We start from the raw sequence: 11,930 nt of genomic DNA on the forward strand, positions 1-11,930 counted from the left end.
CCAACCCAGGATCATGTCCACTCCGACCTCTGGCTATGCTCTCCCTTTTATCAACAATAAACTTTCCCCAACATACTTAGGAGCAGTCATCTCCTTCCTTTTTATTTCTTTTTTCATTCAATTGCACGTTCAGAGACTTGATACAGTTACCAAATTTTTCCCACAACCCACACATTCATAAGACCGCCTAAATAGAATACAGTGACAGACCACAGATGATGAAAGTCGAGAAACTTGCTTAGATGTATCCTATCAAGGGTATCACAACCTGCAGCAACCTGTTGCTGGTCAGATGCCTCTCTAACCTGCGGTTCCCACTCCCAACCCTGGCCAGTAGTCCAGTGCACCCACTTTGTCGTGCTCCTGGCCAGTGGACCAGATAGATGTGCATGCATCCTTGGAAGGCGCCAGGCAGCCAGGCACTGCGCTAGCCAGCCCGCGCCCCAGTGGGGTCCTTCGGGCCATTGCCGGACAGCCCAGCTCGGGGTCCTGGTGCGGTCGCATAGCAGCGGCAGAGACGCGGCCAAGCCGCTACCGGAGTGTGGTCGCCTGTTAGCGGGTAAGCCGGCTGCCTTTGTGGTCCAGGGGCTGTGGTGGGCGAGCGCATCGGCGATGTCCCGGGTCCCCCCGAAGCCGAAGCAAGGACAGAGTGCCTGGAGAACCCGCCTGAGAGGTGGGGCGGAGGGAAGGCGGGGACCGGGCCGAGGCCCGACCGCAGTTCGCGAGTCCCTTGCGGGGGGGATGGTGGTTAGGCCTGGTGGGCGCCTAAAAAACGTTTGTCACACGAAAGAGAGTTTGCCCCCCCCCCAGGCCGTGAGGACAGTGACAGTCACTGAGGGGTTCCATCGCGAATCGATAGATGGGGTTTGGTCCCTTTGCAGGATGGAGGTAGAAGGGGGCAGAGTCCTCACGATGCTCCTGCGTGTGTGGAGGCCGTGGCTGTGCGGAAGGAAATACAGTCAGTCGTGCCAACGCGGGACCCTGTTGTTGTTTTTTTTTATGCCAGGCTTAGTGCCCACGCCTGTGTCCTAGCCCTCACTGCAGCCAGTTGAGCCCGCTTCGGTGTCCGCTCGAGTTAATGATCAGTGAGTGCGAATTCCTGCCGCTGTGCCTTGGTGTAATTGCTGTGCGCCCAGTCAGCGAAGAATCTGGATTGTTGGGCATTCCTAGCAGTTTTGCTTGCCGAGTCTTATTTGGGTGTGAAGCCAGTGGACCAGGCTAGAGATGATGTTGCACACCGGTGGTGACATTGAGTGGTAGTGCTGTCTTGTACTTAGGGAAATATGAGGAGTATGAGTTTGCACAGAAATAAAGTACTGTTTATGTTTAACATGTAACATTCCTATATGCCCTAGTCTCCAATTTACAAACCTAATGAGCAGTTAAATATCAGAGTTCAGGCAGTGAAGGGACAAAATCTTGGCGTAGGTGTGGTTTGCATCATCTACATTTAAGAAACGGTTGAAACTACTAGAGCAGCATTTCTCAACCTGGGGGTCATGACCCCTACAGAGGTCAAACGACCTGTTCGTAGGGGTCTCCTAAGATCATCGGAAAACAGAGGTATTTGCATTACAATTCATAACAGCCGCAATATTACAATTATGAAGTAGCCATGAAAATAATTTTACGGTGGGGGGGGGTCACCATAACATGAGGAACTGTATTAAAGGGTCGCAGCGTTAGGAAGGTTGAGAACCACTGTCCTGGAGGTTAAAAATAACACCTGCAAAAAAAAAGTGTTGAGGAATACCAAGGTGACGGGAGTGTGAGGCAGAAACTGATGTCAGCAAGGTGGGAAGGGAAGGTGGATGGAGAGTGTGGGCCAGGTACCATAGATTGTGTGGTTAGTGTCATCTCAGTTTTACCATGTGACTTAGGCACTGTTTGTTGTTGTTTGTTGCTTTGCATTTTACAAGTAAGAAAACTTGTATGTTGAATTTGTATATCTAGTGTATGGAAGGTAGGAGGGGAGTGTGGCCTGAGCACACCTGCAACAGGAAATGACGGGAGAATCTAGAGGCAAAGCTCCAGCCCTAAGACTCAGCAGATGGGGCCAGGTTGTCAGGATCGGGGTCCTTGGGCATGCACCATCGGCTGTTCAGGAAAAAGAAGAAAGTAGATTTAGTTGAAGGGAGATCTCATCTCTAATGGTGGCCTCCTGTTGACTTTTCCAGACAGTGACAAGACTCCAAGGCTGGCTCTTGTCTACGGCCAGAAGCTAATGGCAGGGGACAGAAGCAAGCATTGTGAGCTGGACCAAGAAAAATATGATGCTCATGACAACGTGAAGATCATCTGTCTGGGAGACAGCGCGGTGGGCAAGTCCAAGTATGTTGGGAGATTAGGGAAGAGAAAATGATCCCAGAATGGATTGATTAGAAAAGTCCTCCAGAGACAAAGAGTGTGGTTTCTATGAGCTGGTGAGGGGGAGCCTCGACTGGAGCCCAAGTGTGTGTGGCCGAAGAACAGCCTCATGTCTTCAGGCGTATTTATGAGGAAATGGGAGAGAGTCGAAGGGACAGAAATCAGGGAGTTTTCTGAGTCCCGATGGAAGTGGTAGAGCGGGTCACCCTGGGAATGGCTGGAGCAGTACAGAGTGCGGAGGTGGGGATGTTACTACATGTGTGAGGGCTGAGGGATGGCTGGAGTGGGACAGTGGGAATGGAGAGAGGAACGTGACCGGTAGAATAAAGGCGGAAAAGATGCTTTCTTGGAGGGACTCCCTGAGTTGAAAGCACAGATAGCAACGGTGATTGGCTGTGATGATGTTGAAGGATTATTCTTCCTTCTTCAGTGCCTGCCTGTGCAGGTGTACAACTCTCCACCTGGAGAGCTGAAGAAAGGTTCTGCAGTCCTTTTGGCTTATCTCCATCGGGCATCCTACCTCTCACCCATTTGGGGGTGAGGAGGTGAGGGTGAATGCCCATTTCTGCCTTCAGAGAATGAGGACAGAGTTGTTCCTACGTGAATGTCTGATTTAGTCTTACACCCCACCAGTTCCCAGTTCACCTCACATTGTACTTCAGACTCAGCTGTGAGGAGTTCCTAGAGGCCTTGCTTGTTTTAGGCCAGCTTCATGGATCCACATTCATTTCTCCACCTTACATTAAAGCTCTGCCGTCATGTTTTACAATTGCTTTAACCTCAACAACATCCCATACAATTAAGGTAAGGATTTGGAAGATTACCCAGTAAATATCAGCCCTTTGTCCACACTTGAATTTAGAACTGCCACAGGAGCCGGGCAGTGGTGGTACACACCTTTAATCCCAGCACTCGGAAGGCAGAGGCAGGTGGATCTCTGTGAGTTCGAGGCCAGCCTGGTCTACAGAGTGAGTTCCAGGAAAGGCGCAAAGCTACACAGGGAAACCCTGTCTTGAAAAAAAAAAAAAAAAAAAAACTGCCACAGGAAACCAACGTGGCAGGCAAGGGGAGACCATATTGTTGACTTAATAACTGATAGACCTTTGGAGAAATGTGAACTGGAGAGAAGCCCCAGGAGTGCCTCCTCAGTCAGCTTTAGCCTAACTTAATGCTTTTAAAAATGAACTAAGTTGTTAACAGACCATCAGAAGACTAACACAGTTATGGCTTCCAGGACATTTTGGAGACAAGTAGTTCCCAACCCCTTTCAGACCTCAAGCAGAATGTTAGAGAGAGAGAGACCATGGTAGAATCTGTCTAGAGGGAGCTGGTAGGGGAGAAAACCTCATTTCAGTTTCAATGGGACTCAAGAATTCTGCCAGTTTTCAGTATTTCTAGGCCCCAAGGCCCTTCTCCCAGGTGGTTCTAGACTACATCATGTTGACATTTGAAATTAACAATCATAGGAATGTTAAAATCTGTTTGTTTGTTTTTATTTAAAATGTATATACACTGTTATATAAATCATAGATGTATATGATTTTAATATCTTTCCAGGAGGTGGGAGGTTTGTTGTTTTGTTCTTTGTTTAGATTTACTGTGTGGTCTGATTGGGAGTCAGTGGCTATGACAGCAAGAAAAGGTTTCAAGGCTATCCTGTGGCTCCAAACTGTACACTAAGTGAAGCGTGTTAGCTGTGCTCACCGTCAAGTGTTCAGATACAGGCTGGGCACCAGTGCCCTGCCGGGACATTGGAAGCTAGCAGTAGACTGAAGATTCACTGTGCTGTGCTACATGCTCTGTTCTGGTTGATAGAGGCATTAAAGGACATCCACTAGTGTTTCTGTTGGGGTTCTGTGCAGGACAGAGAGGGATGAAAGAGTACAAGCTGGGTGGAACGTCTTACCTGTTACAGAGTCGCCTTCCTGCTCATGTGACATCTGAGCAAAGCCTTAAGGAATGACAGTCTTGAAACTAACTATTGATTGTTATTTTCAAGAATAGTCTCTTGGCCTCAGTTTCCCCTGCATAGATGGGATAATTCTATGTATAGCCGTATATGAGATGGAAATAAAAGATCAGAGGGCCTCATGCAAATTGACCCCTAGAGTGACACCAGCAGTTTGGTTGTGTGGTCTTGGTAATGGTGATTCCCATGGTGCAGGCTTGACTAGAAACTGTGGCTGAAAGTTCACAAGAGATAGAAAGCCTCAGGTGGCTTCAAAGTTGTCAGCCCCGGGGTGATAAAGTAGGGCAAGAAGACAGAGATGCTACGTGACCTGTGACCTCGCACATTTCCCTTACAGACTCATGGAGAGGTTTCTCATGGATGGATTGTATCCTTAAAGACTTGAAATGTCCTTCGTTCCTGTGGCTTTTCCCACTCTCGGGCATCATAACCTCCAGCCCACCCCTTTAGAGCAGCAGCCAGGAAAGACCTGTGGGCTTGCTTCACACCAGTTCCTCACTGGCTGACCCAAACTGCATCCTATAATCCAGGCTGTTGCATCCAAAGCTTACTTAAATTGGGGTTTCTACCAGGGAGGCAGGAAGAATAGCAGACAGTACTTAGTCTGTATCAAAAGTCTGGATGCAAATCTTACCTCCTTCTTAGTAGTTCTGATGGTGGGGAAATCATTTCACCTCTTTCCTGAGAGCCTAACAAGCCTTTGGTAGGAATAAGCTTTAAAAATGTGGGGTGCCAGGCCAGGCGGTGGTGGCGCACGCCTTTAATCCCAGCACTCGGGAGGCAGAGCCAGGCGGATCTCTGTGAGTTCGAGGCCAGCCTGGACTACCAAGTGAGTTCCAGGAAAGGCGCAAAGCTACACAGAGAAACCCTGTCTCGAAAAACCAAAAAAAAAAAAAATGTGGGGTGCCAGCTTTTCCCTCATCCTGTGCACTGTCCCGTTGTACAGATTTGGAGTAAGGAGCTGTAACTGAGACATCTTAAAGTTCCCCAAGTGGACCCCTGAGGGCTGCGTGCAAGAACTGCGGGACCTGTAACCCTCTCCCCTGACCTTAGACTGAGTCCCCGCAGACTCAGACCTCAGTCACTCAGTCTATACCAAGGACCACTCGTCTTGCTTCAGCTCTGCTCATTAAACTGTCCAACATATTTCAGCTTTGAGAGATGCTGTTCCCTAGGTATTCTGTCAGTGTTTCACACACAAGTACCTTCAGTTTGTAAATACTTTGCCAGCTGCCTGGCCTGTGGGTGGTTTTTACTGTGGGACAACCATGATGCGCTGGCCTGTCAGAACTCTGTCCATGAAAGACTCAAAGTGTCCACAGTTACATCTTCTAGCACTATGACACCACTTAAGACAACTATTCTGTAAAATCCTGCTCCACGTTACCTCACACTTAGGTACCCAGGACGTTCTCCAGGCCCTGTCTTAGACCTTGTGCCACTGAAGCTGGATCTGCCTGTCTGTAGGATTCAACTTGAAATCTAACTTCTTTAGAGGGAGGACAGAGTCAGGGGGATAGGCCACAAATTTGAGGCCACCCTGAGCTATATTGGAAAAACTGTCTCAACAAAAAGAGCACCAGGCATGGTGGCGCACGCCTTTAATCCCAGCATTCGGGAGGCAGAGGCAGGTGGATCTCTGTGAGTTCGAGGCCAGCCTGGTCTACAGAGTGAGTTCCAGGCTAGCCAGGACTACAGAATGAGACCTGTCTCAAAAGATTTAAAAAAGCTAAGTAAGGAGGGGGCCCATTTTCTCACCCAAATGCCCCTTCCCCATTTCCTTACCTCTTTTTATTCACCTTTGCTCCTTAACCTGCATCCAGTCAGCCACAGCAGCTGTCCACATACGCTCTGACTCTGTATAAACACACGGCCACAGTAGACGGCAAGACCATCCTTGTGGGTGAGCAGCATGGGTTCCCAGGCCACACTGAGTTGGGGCGTGGGGTGGTAGAAGAGGCTCATGGGAGAGTGAAGAAGAAAAATGGGAAGTCGGAGCATTTATGGAGGCACACGGGACATACAGTCTCCTAACACCCAGGCCAGGACTAGTGTGCAGGCCAGGATGTAGAAAAGCAGACACTGGAGGACTGTTCCTGCCAGAGGGAAAAGGAGCGCAGATGCCTTTGACAGGGAGTAGACTTCCCCATTGCAGGGATTATCATTCAGCCAGTATCAAGAAATATATCTGTGGCCTGACCACTTCTCAAATTTAGGACATGACCTTCCCCTGGGGTCACTAGGCCACATATCCCGACTGTCCACCATCTGTGGAAATTTCAGTCTTAGGACCCCATATCTTCAGTGTGGGGTCAAAGGGCACCTACATTCTCCCTTCTGGGACTCCCGTCTGCACTGTCCTTCCTTCCGTCTGGGTCTGGGTCTGGGTCTTCCTACACATAGCACTGCATACACACCTCTCACAATACATGCATGTTTCTGCATAGAGACCTGCATGGAAATGCTTGGGGCATGTGGGGGTCTCTCTGCCCTCCAACTCCCCAACCCCATTGGGCAGACCGAACTGTGTTCATATTGCAGACTTCTGGGATACGGCAGGCCAGGAGCGGTTCCAGAGCATGCATGCCTCCTACTACCACAAAGCTCACGCCTGCATCATGGTATGAAACCAGTGGGGTGGTAAAAATAAATAAATAAATAAATAAATAAATAAATAAATAAATAAATAAATAAATAAATGGTACTAGGCAGTTCGGGCCCAAGGGGTAAGGAGACAAGGGGCTCATCAGTCCTGAGCCCCACTACCAAATACAGATAATAAGAGAGGATTCAAAGCCACCCAGACGCTTCTAAAAAAGAATATGCCCAGAGGAACTGTCCTCAGATGGGAGCAGATAAAAGAAAGGCAAAGAAGCTGGGCTCCTGTAGCCATTGTAGTGCCCAAGGAAAACATGGCTGAGACAAGGCCATAGCTAGTTAGTGATAGAGCACACTCACAGTGAACTTCAAGACTACCCTCAGCCATTACCCACTGCTTATGAAAGGCCTTTCCCTCTCAGACCAGCCCTCACCTCCCTCCCAGGCTCTCACTGTACTGTTACCATGTACCATGGATAGTTACCATGGGTTCACCTAATAATGGATGGCTCCAGGTAATAGACGGCACAAAAGTCAGCAAAATTCAGTATGCACAGAGCTCAAGTGAGATTGAAACGCTGTCTCCTGGGAGTTCCTCCCTCCCAGCTCCCGGGCTCGTTTTCTAGGCCACCGCTCTTACATGCTTTGAAGAAATGTGTTTTTCTTTTAGTCCACGGAGAAAACATTCTCATGAATACCATGCTAAGCATCTGTGGCATGAGTCAATAGACTATTTAAGGTTTGATTCGGTTTGGTTTGAATTGGGCTTGGTACTAGGGAATAAACCCAGGACTTTGTGCATACTTAATATGTGTTCTAAGGAGCTGAACCCCAATCCCATAGTCTAGTTGTCCGAATTATGAACCCCTAGGGATTGTCACCAAGTGGGAACACTTTGTCAGTAAGAGCTGGTGTGGAATGGCAGCTAGAATTCAAGGTTGGGTGCCCAAAGAAAACCAGGTAAGAGCCATATGGTTTGGTAACAACTCTGTAAGTCACTCTGGCTCTAATCACAAAGGAAGCAGGTGCTGCATCTCTGATAAGAACACGTGGGCAGGGCCAGGCAGTGGTGATGCACGCCTTTAATCCCAGCACTCAGAAGGCAGAGCCAGGCGGATCTCTGTGAGGAGTTTGAGGGGCAGCCTGGTCTCCAAAGCGAGTTCCAGGAAAGGTACAAAGCTACACAGAGAAACCCTGTCTCGAAAAACCAAAAAAAAAAAAAAAAAAAAAAAAAAAAACATGGCTGGATAAGTTGACACCACAGCTGTAAGTCTGCCTACAAAAAAAAGTTTGCCCTGGCATTTTATAGCATTTAACACCACCTAACCCGTCTAGCCCTACCTCCTACAATACACATACCACTGCTCTCATTATGAATGGGTACCATCTCATCCATAAGGAGTAGCACAGGGGGATACAGAGAGGCTGGTCCATTCTTCTCACCATCCCCCAACTGCTCTTCCTTCTGCAGTTTATACCCACTCAATGAAAATGTTGCTTGTGGTCAGTCTCTTCTTAGATGCCAGCATCTCCATCAGCCTCCTCTGATTGCTCTTTCCTGACTACATGCACAGGACTCTTGACTACTTGTGTACATAGACTGATAGTGGTGTGCAGACCGGCCGCTCGCGGCACGGCACGGCACAAGAAGCCATGCTTCCCCACCCCCCTCCTCCCCACCGCCGCCTCCGAGGAGAACACACCGCCTTGACCGCAGCCAAGGGGCCGTAGGCGCGCTTGCACATAAAGGCCACCTGGAGGAGGAGCTTGTCAGCTAGTGGATGAGGACAGTGAGGGGGTCACAGAAGGGGCTCATCACCTGTTCTTCCACAGTCCCTTAAGCACAAAAGCCCTTGACAACCTAAAAACTCTTAATTCTAATAACCAAGGGTACTAAATATAAAAGATGGTGAAATAAGGCAAATGGAGCAATGTAACCCCAGAAATCACACACACACACACACACACACACACACACACACACACACACACACAGAGTTAGGGGAGGCGGGGGAGCATCAGCCATTTTAGTTTCAGTCCTGCTCTGGCATTTGGTATTTGAGCTTACCTCTTTTCTGTCTGGGACTAACTTCATCTGTGGTGTGTGCCCATTGGTTTCTCTATGGCCCTCTTCTGGTGCCGGTCTGAGTTTACATACACCTATTTGGGTGTGTGTTGTCTGGAACTGATAAAGTACTTTGTCACATCTAAACTGTCTTCTACCCTCTTAGGTATTTGATGTCCAGAGGAAAATCACCTATAAGAACCTGGGTACCTGGTATGCAGAGCTTCGGGAGTTCAGGCCGGAGATCCCATGCATCCTGGTGGCCAATAAAATTGATGGTAGGGCCACCCCTGCACCTGGGTGACAGTAATTCCTGGGGACCCAGCCTCACACATTTCCTTCTTTCCAAGGATGGGTAGCCTTCCAGTCATTTTTTCATTCCCAAGGTACTCCCTTCCCAGTGGGGATGCCAGCAGCAAAACCTGCCCTCCCAAGACACAGATCTCTGCTAACTAAGTACCCCTCCCCTACTTCCTAGCACAGAGCCTCCACTGGCCCTCCTTCCAAACTCTCCCCTTTCCCTGGGTGGACAGGCCAATGCTCTGCTTCTTTCTGCAGCAGACATACAGATGACTCAAAAGAACTTCAGTTTCGCCAAGAAGTTTTCCCTGCCCCTGTACTTCGTCTCAGCTGCCGATGGTACCAATGTGGTGAAGGTAATGGCAAACGAGAGGCAGTCTGCCAAAGTGGCTTATGGGTCCTGGAGTTCCAGGGAGGAGGGAGGGGAAAGGAGGAAAACAAGGACAGTGGGTGGCTGGGTGCAGCAGAGAGGACCACATTTGGTGAGACAGAGTCCACTGACTGTGGGATCAGGGTGATGAGAAGGCACAGTGGTCCAAGACCCTGCCCACTGCTCTACTTCTGCCATTTCTGCCTCACCTTCAGCTCTTCAATGACGCAATTCGATTAGCTGTGGCTTATAAGGAAAGCTCCCAGGACTTCATGGATGAGGTTTTACAGGAGCTTGAGGTAAGTCAGGCCCGGTTTCAGGTACGATAGAAAAAGTAGATGATTTCTTCAGAGATGTAAACGCATAATCCATCAGACGAGTCTTGCCTGCCTTTGCCACCACTCAGTGCCTTAGAACTGTAATTGGACAAATGCAGGCTTCACCTATGACCTTGTTCACAGAACTTCAAGTTGGAGCAGAAAGAGGAAGATACACCAGACCAAGAGCACAGTGGCATGGTCAAGAGCCCGTCTCCTTCTTAATCAAGAGGACACCCACACGTGGCTGAGTAGGGGTATCAGGGAGCCATTTGGAATGCCCAACATCTCTCCTCAACTTCCTGCAAACCCACTGTTCTGTGGTCCATGATGAGGTCAACACAAACACACTAGACAGGCATGCTATCCCACCAACTTCCTACAGCAGGATGAGGGATCCATGTCTTTCGAATCTCCCCACCCCACCAGCAGCCTGGCAGTGTAGAATCAGTGAACATGCTCATGTTTTCTTACCAGACATGCAATGTTTGTTGTCTTTCATCCCAAACTGACCTCAGGGATTCTCCTTGCTGCTGACAGGACTGCTGGCCCCTAACTACGCTGTGTCCTGCAGAATCTGTGGCCTCTGTCCCTTTGCCCTCTGAGTCTCCCAGCCAACTTTTTCAACAATATTTTGGACAGACGACTGTTGATTCCAGATTTTTTTAGTGCTGTTTCAGGAGCTGTTCTAGGTCAGGTTGAGAGCACAGGAACAGGACTCTGTTGCAGTCACGTGAAAACACACCAAGTCTAGCCATATCTGGTCATATCCGCACATTATTATTGCCCACCACGTGAACAACAGCTTCTTTTGAAGCCTCCATCTCAGGGTAGAAAGTGTCCCTCCACCTGTCTAGCATCTTCTGTGGGTGGCAGGAAATGGCATGAAGAGCTGCCCTGCTTCCTGCAGCTTGCTGGCCTGCACTTATGATTGTCTTCAGCATCATTTCCATTGTCTTTATTATTTTGTTTGTATTGTTTCCTTTTGTACAATAAAGATTAAATTTCATAAACATTAAGTGTCTCAGTTACTTTTCTATTGCTGTGACAAAACACCATGATCAAGGGAACTTAGAGAAGGAAGTGTTTAATGAGAGTGAGTTTCAGAGGGTGAGTCCAGGTTCATCATGCTGGGGAGCATGGCAGCAGCAGGCGGAAGGCATGGAGCTGGGGCAGTAGCTGAGAGTTTGCATTTGACCACAAGCACAAGGCAGAAAGAACCAATGGAAATGGTGAGTGGTCTTTTGAAGCCTCAGAGGCCCATCCTCAGTGACACACCTCCTCCAAGACCACACCTCCTCCAAGACCACACCTCCTCCAAGACCACACCTCCTCCAAGACCACACCTCCTCCAAGGCCACACCTGCTAATCCTTTCTGACAGTTCCACCAACTGGGGACCAAGCATTCACACATGAACTAATGGGAGTCATGCTCATTCAAACCACCATACTAAGTATCTTTGTGTACTTTGTGGTCTGAAATATACAAAGAGAAACATCAACCATACTGGTGAAGGAAGACTGCCTTGATCTGCTGCCATGCTGTAGCCCAAGTCTTGATTGACTACAGGAGACCATTTCAGTGGAATTTATTGTTTGTGTGTTTTTTAATTTAATATTGATTTGAGATCTCAGCAACAAGTGTTCCCCCTTTAAGTAAAATGATACGTGTTCAACTAAGACTTCTGATCAGGGATTTTCAGGAATGCATTGTAGCAGGAATCTTAAAAGTTCTTATTAATAAAATCAAACCTGAGGCCAGTTGTTGGGGTCCATGCTGGTAGATCAGAGAGACAGAACAAGCCACAGCTATCTCACCTTGCCAATTCCTCAGCTGGTCTTGTCTCCTCAGACTGGAGGCCTCTGAGTCCTCATCCGGAATGGGTCTCAGCTGAGTTACTGCTCAAAAGCCTGAATGCTTAACCAGCCAAAATCATCTAGTT

At 48.6% G+C, this 11,930-nt stretch overlaps 1 protein-coding gene across 6 annotated transcripts; it reads left to right on the plus strand.

Moving 5' to 3' along the window:
* Positions 1 to 453: 453 nt before the first annotated feature.
* On the plus strand, positions 454 to 11,001 carry Rabl2b (RAB, member of RAS oncogene family like 2B). Of its 6 annotated transcripts, XM_028869224.2 has the most exons (10): positions 471 to 559; positions 1,007 to 1,085; positions 2,178 to 2,331; positions 4,674 to 4,703; positions 6,160 to 6,239; positions 6,878 to 6,957; positions 9,166 to 9,277; positions 9,558 to 9,655; positions 9,885 to 9,968; positions 10,131 to 11,001. In XM_028869224.2, the coding sequence occupies exons 2-10, from the start codon at positions 1,079 to 1,081 to the stop codon at positions 10,209 to 10,211; spliced, it is 726 nt and encodes a 241-aa protein (XP_028725057.1). In that variant the 5' UTR covers positions 471 to 559; positions 1,007 to 1,078; the 3' UTR covers positions 10,212 to 11,001. The 6 variants fall into 6 exon arrangements, with proteins under 6 accessions (XP_028725059.1, XP_028725057.1, XP_037053331.1 ...); XM_028869226.2 differs by lacking the exon at positions 1,007 to 1,085 and having other exon boundaries at positions 454 to 559; XM_037197436.1 differs by lacking the exons at positions 471 to 559; positions 1,007 to 1,085 and adding an exon at positions 586 to 673 and having other exon boundaries at positions 9,561 to 9,655.
* Positions 11,002 to 11,930: the final 929 nt, after the last annotated feature.

This window comes from Peromyscus leucopus, chromosome 20 (assembly GCF_004664715.2).
Source record: "Peromyscus leucopus breed LL Stock chromosome 20, UCI_PerLeu_2.1, whole genome shotgun sequence".
Lineage (NCBI taxonomy): Eukaryota > Metazoa > Chordata > Mammalia > Rodentia > Cricetidae > Peromyscus > Peromyscus leucopus.